Below are 17,260 nucleotides of genomic sequence, written 5' to 3'. Positions count from 1 at the left end.
TTGTTGGCTGTTTACTTGGAACTTGAAAACTACTCATGCTCTGACTACTCCAACACTGCTACTACTGATAAAAATGACTGAAAGGACCACCACCTTGGTCTCACATCTCAAAAATAATATAGGGACCAATTCCATGTCCACTGAGGTAGCTGTCGAGAGAAAAGAGTGAAAAATCTGATCTTGGTCGACTACTAGTAATCAAGTATTAATCCTCAGTAATACCCCAGCTCACATGGGATGGTGCAAGAGTACATCATTTCAGGTGTGAATAGATTCTGTTACTCACATGGAGGACTTCTGTTTCAACCCATTGAATCTCTCAATATAAAAAAAGAAAAACATCTCCCAGAACTTATAAAAAGAAGTAATTACATGTGAAATAAAAAGAGACAAGATCGTAGTTTCCTGCACAAGCATAACATTCAGTTTAAATCAAAGCCGAGTTCTACAGAGACACATTGCTAATTCACTGAACCAAGCTACTGGAAACCCAAGAACCACAGAACCCTTAAATATTCTTTTCTTTTTTTTTTAGGTTTTCAAGCAGAAAACAGATGCTGTCAGAGTTCTTACAAGGTTTACGAGTTTGTTGCACCTCAAGTATAAATGATGGTGATGTGAACTTAGCACATAGCTCCATTGTGTTATCTAAACTAACTGATTTCGCTAAGAGTACAGATGCCAATAAGTGAACTACTTCATTTACATAATGGTTATAAGAAGTATTGTCTTTCATTCACCTGCCAGGTGACTAATGGGGGAAGACCTACCTCCTCTGTCACTGCTTAGACCATCGTCTTCCATATCACAGATGTCCATAATTAAAGTGGTGTTATTGATGCTTTGCTCAGAACTGCAATTGCTGCTTGTGGCAAGTGGGGAGTCCGACACACTCACAGTCCTGCTTCTTGCTGGTCCGGATCTCACACTATACATGGAAGAAGCTGGAATATTTGTCATTAATGGACGTAGGCTACCTGGAACACGTTGTCTTATATCCTGTTCAACAAAAAGCCAGTTGATTCAATATATGACAAAATGCAATGATGCTCAAATGTTTTATATAAAATTTGTTCCCTTTGCTTAATTAAAACTTTTATGACGTCTGTAGAACACAATCAGTTAAAACTTGAATGGACCATAAGAAACAACCAGCATATCATTCAGGAAGCGTCAATATCAACGAAATTAGGATTTATCTTACTAACAGAAGCATAATGTAGAATATTTACAAGGTTGTAATCTCAAACTTCTGTAACTCGCCATATATCCTTTATCCAGTAATTTAGTTTTAAGTTGCAAAGGCACTACAGGCAATGTTTATTCACATTTAACTCATTAGTTTTTTTATACATTGGGCTCCTTACAAGAGGCAATGTTCATGTTGGCCATATTAGTTAATGTTTTGCAAAATTTGGGACACCCGAAGAGATTGGAGGATCTAATGCATGGCATATGTAGGAAAACTAAGCTGATCCTGACACTTTTAAGTAATGGGCATTCACACATGGTTAGTGTGCTATAGTTTGCTGATTTTACGAGTTGGTCAACATAATCGAATTAGCATGCTCTATATCTATTAATGTAAATGGTAAAAGACTTGAGGAGAAAAATACATACCATATGCCTCATCGCCATATCCAAGGATTTCTTTGAAAGAGATCTCCCAAAGCCTGAGCTGTCCAGGGATGAAGATGATTTTCCTGTGGAATTGTTATGAGCAGAACGTGGGTCGTCCGGCTTTGGCGGGTTCAATTTTCGCATGTTTACAACTCTTTCAACCATCTGAGTTCCCATCAGAACAGGATTCACATGGTCATTACCATTAGCGTATGCTCGGCTAGATGCTGGAACAGAACTTCTGTTGTGAACACTGCCATTTGGAACTCGGCCTCTTGAAGGAGAGCATGATTGTCTTCTTGGTCTTCCATTAGAACCAATATCTGTAGCGGGTCCAGCACTCGGACCTCCAGGTCTACCCCTGGAGGCAGAAACTGGTCTTGCGGGCATTGATGTCCGCAAGTTTGGCGGAGCGTCGTGAGAATACCCAGGCATGTCTGAAGGTTTCCAGGGTCTAGATTTCATAACTGGAGCACTACCAGATGATGGAACAGGATTTCTCGTTACTGTGGGTCCTGATTTGATCGCTGAAGAAGAGCGAGTAAGACTAGACAAACTCGGAACATTTGATGGGGTTGATGGTCGCCTAGTTGGAGTTGCTGTCCTTGATGTGCTCTTTGAAGCAGGTACAGTGGGTCTGGTTGGTGTCGAAGATCTTGCAGAAGCAGCTGAAGGTCTTGCAGAAGGTGTTGAAGATCTTGCAGAAGGTGTGGAAGACCTTGCAGATGGTGCTGAAGATACTGTGGAAGGTGTTGAAGATCTTGCAGTAGGTGTTGAAGATCTGGCAGAAGGTGCTGAAGATCTTGCAGTAGGTGTTGAAGATCTCGCAGAAGGTGCTGAAGATCTTGCAGAAGGTGTTGTAGATCTGGAGGTAGGTGTTGAAGATCTTGCAGAAGCTGTTGACGATCTTGATGGAGGAGCCGTGGTTTTGGAAGAAGGTAAGGTGGCTCTTGAAGTTGGAGTCGCATGCCTAGAAGCTCTTGAAGGCTGTTTAGGTATGGAAGATAATGTGGGGCGTCCAGTTGGAGTTCCAGGTCTAGAAGCAGTTGAACGACCCCCGGATGATGAAGGTCTGTGAATATTTGTACTCGAAGTGTTCAACCCGGTAGACAAAGTCGGCTGCCTAGATGCTAAATTGCTCCTTGGAGGAGGCTCGGACTGAGGATTTGCTAACTGCAATCGTAGATTAAAACTATGAGAAATCAATGTGGAAGTGAAGAGTATCAGATCCAGACTTCACCAATAGAAGACCATCAGTGAAAAAACAAAATAAACAACTCAACAGTAGAGATTTCAAGAACGATTGAAGCACTAGTATTCTAACCAGATTGAGATCCACTTCCTTAGTTTATAGATACATAAGGATACTGAACGTTCTCCACAAACAATTGAAGCAGAAGGAGGATATCAGGTCCAAAATGAAGGTTAACTACTAAGAGGGGCTCCAAAACCTTAATTCGCATAATGTTCATAATCCTCCGACCAAATGTCTAAATGGTTTATGTTACTAATCGAAAAACTATAATTTTACCAGATAATTAGTCATATCTGATGTTCCCATATTCCTATATGCTATAATTGGAGACAAAATGCCTCAACTGTTCTCACAAAAATTATAAATTTTTCGGTCTAACGTAGTGACTTAACTATAATCAATTGGAATACTAGCACCACCAACCAGCACCCAGGTTCTAGTATCAGGAACCACACATATTTTCTCTGTTTTCAGGAACAGCAAAAATCAAGTAATTCCCCTACCCTGGACTTTGGTGCAGCAGGACGAACATTTGGAGTTCCCAGTTGACTCATAACTGTTTTTTGTGATTCCATCTCCAACGAAGGAAATAGAGGAGTGCCAGGGGGTGTCATCAACCTGCACAAAAAAGAAAAAAAACTTAAAACAGATACAGGTGCCAAAAGCTAAATTAGCATGACAATACAGATACAGGCCAAATAACAACATATAGATTGAGAACGCCATTCCATGAATGCTTCCTGTAGTAACTACTACTGCAACAACTGGTGCTGTTTAATACCATATGGTCATACAGTTAAAGCATAAGATTCGAACTTGATAATATGATGGTGGCGTACATGACCTTGTACAGTAAAAGCTACATAATATGCCGACCCTTTCTTCATTCTTTTTTCGTTAATTAATGGTTGGTGTTTCTACGACTTCTTTAATGTTTTTTTTTTAATAATTTGCACCTAGTATTTTTCTTCTACACTTCAGCTCAGGTTACTTTCCTTGCAACACAAACCTACTTATAGTATTTTCTGCTAGCAAATTGAGAACCTTACTTGGCACAAATAGTGACCTGGAGAATTAAACGATTCTCCTCCATATGCTTACAATTCTGAGCGAACAACATACCTAGAGCCCCTTACCTGATATTTCCTATACTTTTTTTTGTTTCAAATAAAGTTCATGAATGGTGTGCTACATTTAAGATTAAAAGCAACGTGACAAAAAAAAGAAGAAGATGATGTTTAAAACAAATCAAAGAGATGATTCACATTACCAGTCGTAATCATCTTTATCATTGTCCGAATTTAGGAAATCATCAGCACTTGTTTTACGCGCAGGAGCAGGTGGTACAATCTTGAATATGGGAGAATTGCCCGGTTTAGAGTCTGCAGCCATAATATCCATAAGCTAAATTTGATTAGACACAGCGACAAGTATTGACCACACGTACCGCAGCAATAAGTACAAAAAAGCAGATAACTTTGATTTGCACATACAACGTAAACGATATCCCACGCACTAAATGCAACTTTAATTTCCAATGAAGATAAATATTAGCATAAATTAAGAGCCATCTTTGAAGTGATATCTAATTGATAATCAATTCAAGAGTTATACTTTCTGAAGAAAAAGGTAAATGTGTATAATATATAGCCAAGATATGTAACAACAGGTTCGCTAGTGAATGACTGTTGAGCTGAATTCACATCAAGTTGCATTGATAACACCCCACCCTTAAGAAGTTGATCTGTGGACCCAAAACGATCGACCTGATTCTCAGAAGAATCAAGCTAGTGTCTATAAAGTGGCAGCTAAAGGTTCTAGTTACAATATCATCAACAGTTAAAAGTCTATCAAAAAGTTTGATATTTTACAAATGAACTTGCAAGATAAACTCTAAAAAGAGGGCAATTTTGGACCACCATCAGTATCCCAACAAATGTTTTTATTTAATTAAAAAAACAAACTTTCACAAAAAATTCAACAGGCATTGAAGATTTTGAAACCCTAGGTAATAAAACAAGAGAATAATACCTAATGGAGCATCAAATTCTTCAGAGTTATGAATAAGAAGCTGATTATTTCGTTCCTTTTCGCGTTTTTTCAATTCGAGAAACAAAGAAAGTTCTTCTTCTTTATCTTTCATAGCATTTTGATTCCTCATCCCTTGTTGTATCCTCTGTATTGAAGCTTGCATTCGCGAATCCTCTGCCCTAAAACTTCGATTCATCTCACTCCGGTTTAAAAATCAAAACCCCCACTCAGAAAAACAAAAATTTGAAAAACCCTAACTAGACATAAACACCTCACTCTTTTCACAGCAAATCAAAAAAAAAAATGAACTCAAATTTCTCAGAAACGCGAAACGGAAAGCACAGATCTAAGAAATGGAGCTACAGGGAGAGAGGGGGTGGGGAGAAGTGAGTAATTTTATAATGTTGTTGGGATAAAGTAAAGGAAAGAAAGAAAATGATCTCAATCAATCTATCTATAAACCTAACAACTCCTTTAACTTATCCATCACTCGTAAAACATCTGGACACACTTTGGATTCTATACACACTTTATGGGAAACCTTTAGCTTGAATCAACCGCCATTGTTGGAGATCTGAGAATGAAGCTTGTTTTGTAAATAACTGAGTTCAAATTTTGAATGCGAAAATTTAATATTTTATAAGTGAAAATAAAAAGAGAGCAGCTTTTTTGAGAGTGGGAAATGATGTGAGAGAGAGATTAGAGAAGACCAGAGGGACTGAGAGAGGAGGAGACTGTTTATTAATTTGTTTTATTAAACGGAAGTCGCTCACAACAAAACTGGAACGTTTTAGTTTCGGAGGATTTAAGAGGAGAAAAAAATGATTAACAAAAATGTTATGCTGAACTTAAGTCATGTAGACATGTGATATTTTTCTTATAGATTTGAACATGGACAACACTTTCTTAGGTTCCCAACTCCCACATGATGTGCACAGGGGCTTCATAGAATTTTCTAACACTATCCCGATCCAGTGATCAAGGTGTCAAGGATTGTTTTATTTTATGTGAATTTAGTATTAACATGATATTTCATTAATCTTTAGCGTAGCTACGAATTTTCTAGACGGAATGTTATTCGATGCAAGTATGTGATCATAATATAATTTATGGCGTGTCAATAATATTAACTGGAAAATGGTATGAAAACCTTTATAATGGAACTAGAAATCCAGACTATTTCTATCTAAATCCAAAAATATATACCAAAACTGTTATTTTCGTCTTTTCATTTTCCGGATACAAATTTTAAACGATAAATAGGAGCAAGAATTTCAAGGTAAAGATGAACGAAACTCAAATCAGATGTTTGAGTTTTGAATATTGAAAATTAATTCGTTAATCTTCAGATTTTCGTGTCGATTCTTTAAGATAAGGTTGATCATTTGATTGTTAAATTTCAAAATTATTAGTTGAACAAGTAATTCTTCGTGGAATTTATGGTAGTCGAGTAGTCAACTATGAAAAAATAATTGCAATATTCACTTTTAGGGGATCCCCTAATCACATCCGCGATTTTACGAACTTCATCCCTTCGAATTTTCATTTATTTCTATTCAATTTACTCTTCCTTCTGTTGACTGAATTATCAACGTCGATGTTGCCTTTAAAGTGCATGACAACTCTATCAGTTGCGTTTCTTTTTTTCGGTCTGAAAATGGGTACCAAAGTACACCACCAACTTTTTAGTTTCGAAACTTATTGGCTAACTTTTTATTAAAGATCAAAGCAGATTCTTGGAGATTCTTTAATCACAGTGATGATTAACGTACAGCTTGCTTGTACTTGTAGCTATAAAGATAAATCAATATAATACAAATAATAAAAATAAAGCAAGACAAAAAAAATCGTTAACAAGAAAAATGCAAAACAAACTAGCCCCGGGTCCTAGTCCAGTTTGAACACTCATTCAGCCGCTATAATGATTTTGGTATGGAATGTAGTTGAGACTGAATAAACCTTCCAAGTTATTCTGCTGCGGTTATGCCCTTATGTTCTCTTAGCTGATGTCGTTTATAGGTCTAGGAGTTACTTTATATTCCTGCGTGAGGACTAGCGCCACCCTACCTCAGACGGTATGCCTAATTAAGTTTCTTTTTAATAACTTATCACAGTGGCAGAAATATTCTCTTTGATCTAGAGGAATCTAAATTAAAATATTGGGCTATGTATTTCTTTAATTAGCTAGAAAATCCTAATCCAATTCACTAAAAAATCAATCTAGAACAAGTTTTGATGATTTCAGTGAAATTTTCGGATCGGGATTTTGAAAGATAAGTGCCATACAAAATATTGATTGAAGTTCTACTGAATCTAGATTTGATCAATAGTTCTGGAATGGTCTTATAGCAAAAGATAAATACCTTAGAATATACTTGAATTATATATAGATCAAATCGAGTTACAAGTTACGAAACTATTTTAGAGAACAAAGGTGGTCCAGAGCTTCACGAATCCCCAAGTGAAGTCCTTTAAAGTCTTAACTTCGTTCTTGAATAACCTTCTGTGTTGGAGGATAAACTTCGCAACAAGATGCACAAAGTGTAGAGGATTGAGTTTTGTGTGATGCTGGCGTGTCCATTATATATAATAGTTGATTAAGGCTAGGTTGCTTAAAAATTAAACAGTGGGTTCTTGCAACCCAAGTATTTTCTCAAACGTTAAGTCTAGATTCTATCCTAAGGTACATAAAAAGTGTTTCTTTAGTTAGAGCTTGACTTTATGTTGGAACAATTGCTGAAAATAGCCTGCAAAACAATCATAAACCAAACAAATAAAAAATGTTATGGCTGAGTCACGACCTGGTCGCTCTCTTTAAGACGTTTCGCGGCTCTGCCCAAGATTGTGCAGACAGTTCTTCCATGTCGCGTCGTCCCCAGGATAAAACAGCTGAGTTCGATCTCTTACACAATCACTCTTGCACGGTGAGAGGATGTGAAACATTTACGCTTCATTCTTGCTCAGAAAATCTCTTAGAAAAACCAAGGATAATCGCACCCGTGTTTTTCTTTCTTAAAAAATCATTTTTCTTTTAGACTCAAAAGACATAGAAATGAAAAGCTCTCACCCTGGATAAAAATTGTTTCAACAACTCTCAAAAAAACTTTTCATAAAAATTCTTATCTTTTTTTCTAATCAAGATTTCAATAGAGTTTAATGAAAAATTATTAAAGTGCAATTAACACCATTAACACAACAAAGTATGAAACGGTCAAAATCAATTATAGCAATAAATAATTTTCATTTAAGAAGAATTTTATTGTAACCAAAAATATTTTATTTGGGAGATAAATTTATGTTTTAAATATAAATTCCCAACAATCCCCCACTTATATTTTTAAAACATTGAGCAAGATCATCTATATAGTGATGTGCATAAGTAAAGGTATCTTTCGATTTTGAACCTTTACATAGTTTTAGGCTCTCAAAAAATCAAACCATAGAGTGAACGTAAGTCTTTGAACTCTAGGAGATAAGAAGATTGTCTAACACACACAAAACTATTCTAGTGTAAAGTCTAAAGCCAGCACATTACGGCCCTGTGCTTGAATCCCGGTTTAATGAATGATCTAGAGAACTGCCCATATTCTCATAGAAAGCGGCCACACTTTCACATTCATATAGGTGAGTATATCAAGAGTACTCTTGTAGCTAAGTACCCCACTCTAAATAAGGATATAAACATCATTAAGAGTTTTAGAAACAAAAACTCAACATTCACTCGCTTCATGATATCATGCGTGGAATGAATTCTCAAAAGCATGATTCTGTGTCTCAACATATTACTCATGACTTAGCCCCATTTGAACCTACATTTGGGGATTTCCATCCATAGGTAGGGATTACCTTTTGAACCTACTTCTGGAATCTTGAGTTGTAGGTTGGGTGTCAATCGCGAACAACTATGACCATATCATTTGTGAATCGTTATTCCCTTTGAACCTAATTCTAGGTGGGTATCCATCACAAATGACTCAATTCTCAATGGGCATCAAACATAAGATGTATTCACACCTTCTTATTAATCTTTTCGTCAAAGGATCAACGATAACTCTTTTCAGACCATATATAATCCACTCTCATAGCATGAAAAAAAATGCTTTCTATCACTTTATATGTCGACTCTACCGTTGTAATTAACGGTTCTCAACTCTTGCAATAGCCGCGGTACTATCACATTGGATTAATATGTCTGTTCTTCCTCTATCTAGTAGAGGACTGAATCACTCCATCCCTTGGAGGATTCATTTGAGAGAATATCTCAATCAGCATCGCAATAATATCCTTAAAGGATTGCGGTAAACATTTTTAGATAGTGTATTTCTAGGTTTAAGGTTCTTTTCAGACACCTCATAACCTTCTCAATATTTTACTAGTTATCCATACATGGATTATTAGTAAATCTGCATATATGTAACCCCCACTACAGAAGTAATATGCATATAGTTCATCATGTAGCAAGAAACAATTCCATGCTTCCATACTCATTTTCATTTTCTAGTTCAATCACACACAATCACAAGCACTATAATACTATAATGAAATGAGTGAAAACTAGTTTACATTTAGGCTATATATATTTCTATTTCTATCCATTGTATTAAATATATTCAAGAGAAGAACAAATTCAATTCAAGCATTTACACTATCTTCCCTCAAGTCTTTCATGTCAAATAATAAACTAAGCATGTTCTCATCTTCATTAACATCATATAAGTTAGAATTTAAATTCCACAAATCACTTATGCATATACAACAACGAGCGTTATGCATTTCATTTTCAAAAAATCTGAAATTATTCAAACTAATCAAAAAATTAATTTTGTCTCATTCAATTGTTTAAAAGTTTGTTTCAGAATATATATGATGATGACTTATCTAACGTATATCCATTTTGTTCTTGTAGAAACTACACAATTTTCATGCTTGGCCTACATAGATTCTCATCTTTAATACATTCCATATATTTTTCTACATATGATATACAACAAATCACGCATCGTAGAAACAACATCACCAATCAAGAATGTAAATCCAGCGACATGAAAGAAAGTATTAGAATTAATTACCTTTTTTTTTTCTTTTTTTTTTAAACTAAAATATTTAGTTCATAAAACCTTTTTCCAAAGATTAAAATTATGAGGAGCTAAGTATCTCAAACAAGGTAATAATTATGACTAAAATTATTTTTAGTCTTACTACTTACACGCCCGTTCTTAATGATCTTGTGATCTCCATTTCTAACTAGCTCTTCAACTTAAGTTTAGTGTTCAAACATACATAGGGTAAAAAAACCCCACTATTTCTCGACTCAAAAGAAATTTCAAATCAACACCAAAATATCTAAAATTGAGAAGTTACTTATGCAAATTGCATTTCTAGCCACGTTCATTCAAAAATTTCTATACACTTCGTTAGACGTCAGATTTTGGTGTTTAATACCAATTCAAAAAACTAAAAAGTTTCCTCATTCATACAAAAAAATAGAAATAATTTTTAAGCGCAAATCATTTCTCTAAATTCATATTTTATGCGCTATGTGTTCTTGCTCATTACTAATAAAGTAATTATTCAATTTCAAAATCCTTTTAGCACAATATAAAGGACGACCAAACAAACATTATTTTCATGAAGACATCATTTCATTATTCACTAAAAGATCAAATTTAGTCACCAAGTTAGACTTCATGAAACACCAAAAAAATCTAATAAAATTCTCAAAGATTTTATTTCATTGATTGGGAGTCTACATGCTTTGATGAGTTGGGTAAAATTTGATACATGTAACTTTTTAAAATTCTTAGAAATTTTAGAGGAAAACACAATATGCTCATACTCATCACTAACTCAAAAATTCCATAGAAGCAAGATAAAATCACATATTTCAAGCACTCCAAAGCTTCAGTCATATCATATAAATAATACAATATTGGGTTCAAACATTCTATTGATAACATTTTTATTGTAGTAGTGCAATGATCAAGTTCACCAAAAAAATTTAATCTCAATCTTGTTAAAAACAAGATAGGATGAAACTAGATTCTTTCTCATTTTAGTGGTATGAACATCATTAACAAGATAGTTCTACCGAGGAAAACTTTTGAGACCATACCAATACCAATTGTCCTAGAGATGTGAGTATAACTCAACACCACTTTCTTTCAAACGATTTGGTTCAACTTTTGAACCATAACCTATCAAAACAAATATGGTATAAAACACCAATATATATCACCTCTCACCGTATCCACAATTCACATTAACTTAGCTTGAAAAGCTTTGTTAACAATATTTGATATTCTTGCAATGCCGTGTATTTCAAACATATCAAATAAACTCATAATTAAAATTATGCTCATTTCTTGGTGAGAGTTGGTATTCATATTTGTTTGACTAGGTTTCTTATTCTTTTGGTTTTGGTTTGGTGTCAAATTATATCTCATAAGTTCCGAACTTGTATGATCGAGCCACACATATATTGTCATAAACAATAATTCTCAATATCTAGTTTCCATATAACTCATTCTAAGATTGAACAATCAATTTATTTCAATCTAGAATGCATTCGTTTGATTATCACAATTACTACAAATAGTTCATCAAACATACCTCATTTGCTTTGGAAGCTCAATTGGTCATAAACCATTGTCCACTCTTTCGGCACCGACAAAGAAATCATCAAAACCATTGCTCGACAAATTGATTAATCCGCGCTCGCAATTTTTATTTCAGTGGAAAATAAAAACTTGCTCAAGTAAGTGAATTCTCACCTGTCATAATTATTTACATGTGAGTATTTGAAAGCAAAAAATAAGTAAGGTATGCACTTACATAATTACTTAAAAATCAATACTCCAAGTTGCTCGTATGTGTCAATCAAAGATTCAAACTTCTATAGTTATAACTTTCTATCAAGCATATTATCAAACACATGTGGAGCATTAGTTTGATTTCTAACAATGATTTTCTTTTTCATTTCCAAAACAAGTGTACGAAGTAAAAAATGAAAACTTGAATTTAATGTAATCTATTACATCTAAATCTCTAATCTCTGATGTCAAGTATCATTTCCTATTTGGACAAACATACACAACTATTTTGAAAGCACCAGATCTCTCAATCTAAAAATCCAAACGGGAAATTTCAAAATGGGTTTCCAAGATATGCTCATGATTGAAAAGTTTCATGTTACACACTAACCCAAAATATCAGCACAAATATCAGAAAAACTAGATTAATCAATACTAAATTTCTAATCGTCAGAAATTCTTTCAGCAACATTATTCAGTTTTGTAAAATACTCAAAAAATACTTTCGACCTCCAAAAATTATGAAATTTCGAAGAGATAATCCTCATGATGTCTTATATATGTGGTTAAAATTTAAAGACCCAATTCATTTCCGTGTAGGAGATAAAAATAAAACTCTACAGCTTGTTAAAAACCAATTGTTTAACATCAACCATTTTTTTTATATGTTACATATTCATGATGAAAAATATTATCCTTGTTACAATCCTAATCCATAAAAATCAGACATAAAATATACTTTAGGTATCAAGTAACCTAATTCCAAGCATCATGGTTTATCGCAAAAGTAAAATTATACCGTTAGATAATTCTATAAAACGAATCAAACAATGATACTTATTGGGTTTCATCAATCGTTTCTTTTGATATCCATGGCAGAATAAATCGTCTTAAAATTGTTGGAAAAATTGCTGAAAATAGCCTGCAAAACAATCATAAACCAAACAAATAAAAAATGTTATGGCTGAGTCACGACCAGGTCGCTCTCTTTAAGACGTTTCGCGGCTCTGCCCAAGATTGTGCAGACATTTCTTCCATGTCGCGTCGTCCCAAGGATAAAACAGCTGAGTTCGATCTCTTACAAAATCACTCTTGCACGGTGAGAGGATGTGAAACATTTACACTTCATTCTTGCTCAGAAAATCTCTTAGAAAAACCAAGGATAATCGCACCCGTGTTTTTCTTTCTTAAAAAATCATTTTTCTTTTAGACTCAAAAGACATAGAAATGAAAAGCTCTCACCCTGGATAATAATTGTTTCAACAACTCTCAAAAAAACTTTTCATAAAAATTCTTATCTTTTTTTCTAATCAAGATTTCAATAGAGTTTAATGAAAAATTATTAAAGTGCAATTAACACCATTAACACAACAAAGTATGAAACGGTCAAAATCAATTATAACAATAAATAATTTTCATTTAAGAAGAATTTTATTGTTACCAAAAATATTTTATTTGGGAAATAAATTTATGTTTTAAATATATATTCCCAACACTTTCTTTTGAGGTCTTTCCATAGTTTGAAGTAGTAGACATATTTAACGTCGAGTAATTTTCATAAGAGAATTACTTCCAACGATATCTCCAAACCACTAAGAATAGACAATGTGCACAAATTAAAAATTATAGCAATTGTCTAAAACACAAGATCTAAACTTGGTTCATAAATTAAATCAATTTTTGGAAAGAATTAAAACTCTCTTTGCAAGAGAATCAGTTAAGAATAACAATTTAAAAGCACGTAAAAAGTTTGTTTTGAAAACAAGGAAAGAATAGAAGTTGGTCGATTGCACTTCTAATACTTCAAAATCTCATTAAGTCCGTGAACTCAAAGTGATTTTATGGTCAGGAACTTCAAATCTAAATCGGTTCGCAGACTCACCAATCTAGATTTGTGAACTCAAAGTGTTTAGGAGTTAATGAACTTCCAAGTTGCACTAGGTTTCGAACTCAAGTAAATTTTATGGTTCAGGAACTTCCGGCGCTAGGTAGGTTCGTGAATTCAGTAATAAGATTCACAAACTCAAATGCTCAAACTTCATTAACCTTTTCTCACTTGGTTCGTTATTTCGAAAACTTTCAAGCCGAGACTTGAATTAGAAACATCTCTACGTATTTGTCACTGGCTTACCTATGATATGATCCTTTTTTGCATGATCATTTACTAAAGTCCCCGACTTTCCTAAGATATATAAATAAATTGAAGGGAGAAGAAATCTAAAAGAGAAATCAACCTTTGATGAAGTTCTTCAAAATAATCTCCTTGTATGATCTTCAATCTTCAAAAGTAACTTGGATGATCATAATACTTTACTACCTAATCTAATCTAGACCACGGTAGACTTTAGCAAAGTATAAATCAAGAAATATTTTTGGCATTCAAATTTGACAACAAACCAACGTCTGCGGTTCAACCGAGCATTTGCTCTAACATGTTCGACGACAAAAAATTGGTCCACTTTGTTGTTGGATCCTACTGGGCCAATCAGTTCTCTAAGCGAAAGCTCAAACCGCATGCTCTGACACGAATACAACAAAATTTGTTATCGGTTATCACCATTCACACGAGTTATAAACAATCACTGGACATTATCAATCACTCAACAACTACCATACCCTAAACGTGAAGCACCATTCAATAGTAGATGCAAATCTTAGGAGACCCCCCCCCCCATAAAAGGTGCGAACACATACCTAAGACTTCCCACATTACCGCATATATATTAGCTAAGGAGGACATAATTAGATGTCAACAACACATCTGTACATACTTGTAACTGCAATAACAACGCGATATATTATATGCAACTCTTAGGGTACCTCCCAACGCAAGGTTCAAATATATACCCAGGAATTCTTACATTGTTGTATATATACTAGCCAAGGATCCCATAATTAGATGTTTACAACACCTCTTTACACACTTGCAATTGCAAAAACAATCCGATGTGTTATATATTTTATTTTCACTGCAAGATACTGTCGCTCACATATACGTTGTCCTTACACACACACACACAAAAAAAAAAATCCTAACTAATCTCCAATTCAAACACTCTAAAACTGTTTCTTGTATGAAATATTTTCCCGACGGATCTTATGACTTTCGCTTGGGATCACTATTTATTTTTTTAATAAAGCTTTAAACTTTTGATTAAAAAAAGTTAATACATTTGGATCGATCTGTTATTGTTGAGATTGAGCCTTCATCCTATCAATGTTCAGAAGATCAAAGAGAAAATTGGATGGGTAGCTAATGTTTTGGTAGGGAACCTTTGCATTGGTGTTGCGTACCAATACAGACGCCATTTGACTAACAACTTTAGTACAACTAGATAAAAACATTGTTCTTGTTTAAACCATCATAGTTCTGGACATTTTCCTTTTTAAGAGCTACTAGTAAAGTGATGGTATTTTCAATGATGTTGTAGTAATGAGGTTCAAACTCTCGGACTTGTGAAGATTAAATTTAAAGATTTAATAAAATTATATACAAAAATATTAACAAAGTGGGCGAGAGGTATGAGAAAACAACCAAGACATTGATTCCACTATTACACATGAATTAATGATGGTAAATAATCCAAAACTCTAATTATCTTTTAAGTCCTTTATATCTTAACTCACTAATAATCAAGCAAATTCTCAAACATCAATTGTATCCCTTAAGCATAAATTATCTAAACAAAGCATAACCTATCTAATTGAATCACAACTGATTAGGAAAATTACGCAAACAATTTAAAACTCTGCAAAAGCAGTGATTGAGTGAATTATAATTAAATATCAGAGAGAATAAAATAGTTACCGATTACTCATGCGTAAATAGCTTCCTCATTGCCTTGGTTGTGGGAGAATTAGCCGCTCATGATGTTGGAAACACGCTCAAAAATCATTATTATTGCTCAAAGGGTGTTTACAAATGATGAAAATGGAGAAATAATTCAAAATCGGGTTTGTAACAATTATATTTTTTACAAACCATAGAATTACGACCCACGGTATGTGTCACTGATACTGTTGCTCTAAGACCCACGGCTCTGTGTCGCAAACGCTGGAAAATAAGTCTGCCTCTGATGTACGACCCACGGCTGTGAGTCGTTGACACTGTTAAAAAACGACTGCTGGTGCAGGTCCGTTCTTCGTGTTCTTCAGTTTTGCAGCAGCAGAAATGGCAGCTCTGCAAATTTGATTTTTCGCTCTGTGGTGCTCTTTTTCTCTCCCAATCTCTTCGTCCCCCTTCTCTATGATCCCCTCACCTTATATATACTCAACAACAGCAAAATATCACGCCATAACTCTCATAAATTTTCATTAAACTCGGCAGTGAAGAAAAATATTCTGGGAATATTTTCTTCCCTGTTTTAGCTTCTCACGTGTTTCTACAGCTGCAAAATCTCCTCATTTATCTTCTTCACGGTCCAGAGTGTTGCTAGAGTCATCATACACGAGTGATGTGATTTTAAATTGATGTTGTAAAGTGGTAGTAAAAGTTCGTTCAAAGACTTTTAGAGATCGATTTTAGACTTAATAAAAGAAAATATATTCAAGGATTGTCACAAATATCGAGAAGTACTGAGACTCAGGATTCCACCAAACTCATAACATAAGGTTCAAACATTAATTCTTTTAACAATTATAGCTCAATATATAAAGACATGGACTCTTATTTTTGCCAAGGCAGATTCTCAAAATATTAGTTGTAATTCCTAAGCATGGGACATCAAAACATCTAAGCAAGCATGACCCATCAGATGAGATGACAACTAATTAATAAAAATCATAAATCAATTTTAATTAGTGCAAAAGTCATATAAGAATTAAATATAATTACCCACGTATGATTTTAGGCTTCCTCCGTCATCCCAGCGTTGGGGTTTAGCTCTTCATGATGAAAACACGTTTCAAAGATATAAACATGGCTCAAAAGGTGTTTTATTGAAGAAAAATAGTATTACAACGAATCTGTAACAAATATAATTGTTACAGAGTCAACTGTTACAGAAATTGTTGCAAATTGAAGATAATTGTTATTAATGGACTGTTACAGGATTCTGAATTTAAGACCCTAAGAAACGACTGTCCTTTACAGCCTTATGTTCTTCAGCTTAGTCTTCTTTCTGCTGCTGTTGCAATATCTCCTACAACCTGATTCTTAGCTCTGCAGCGTACCCCAAACTCTCCATCAAAAATTCTCGTAAGGAAACTCACAGAAGAAGAATACTTCTTCCCAAAAATAGAACTTATCCGGGTCCACTGTTTTGCCGAGAAGCTCTCTTTCCCTGTGTAATCCGTTATCAATGATTTCCTTCCCTCTATTTATGTGACCAAATCTGATACCTTCCATGGATGGATGTAATAATTAGGTACGAATCCAAATCCAAGAAATTCTCCGGTTAAATCTATCCCAATCTGATCCAAAAATCCGATAAACTATCCCCTACTCTGTTTTGCCCAATTAGCGAATATATCCCTTGATTTTCGAAGCCAAAGCAGCTGTCAACCCTGTTTGGGTGTAACAAACCAATCCCAAGTAAATCCATTG

General features: G+C 34.4%; 1 protein-coding gene across 1 annotated transcript; it reads right to left on the bottom strand.

The window, feature by feature from the left end:
• Nucleotides 1-401: 401 nt before the first annotated feature.
• Nucleotides 402-5,728, bottom strand: LOC113310282 (mucin-5B-like). The gene is made up of 5 exons (XM_026558896.1): nt 4,907-5,728; nt 4,146-4,257; nt 3,379-3,493; nt 1,621-2,793; nt 402-999 (listed from the first exon to the last, which is right to left on the bottom strand). The coding sequence occupies exons 1-5, from the start codon at nt 5,100-5,102 to the stop codon at nt 733-735; spliced, it is 1,863 nt and encodes a 620-aa protein (XP_026414681.1). The 5' UTR covers nt 5,103-5,728; the 3' UTR covers nt 402-732.
• Nucleotides 5,729-17,260: the final 11,532 nt, after the last annotated feature.

This window comes from Papaver somniferum, chromosome 9, assembly GCF_003573695.1.
Source record: "Papaver somniferum cultivar HN1 chromosome 9, ASM357369v1, whole genome shotgun sequence".
In the NCBI taxonomy this organism is placed as follows: domain Eukaryota; kingdom Viridiplantae; phylum Streptophyta; class Magnoliopsida; order Ranunculales; family Papaveraceae; genus Papaver; species Papaver somniferum.
The sequence above is the reverse complement of the archived record's forward strand: the minus strand, read 5'-3'. Positions and strand labels throughout refer to the sequence as shown.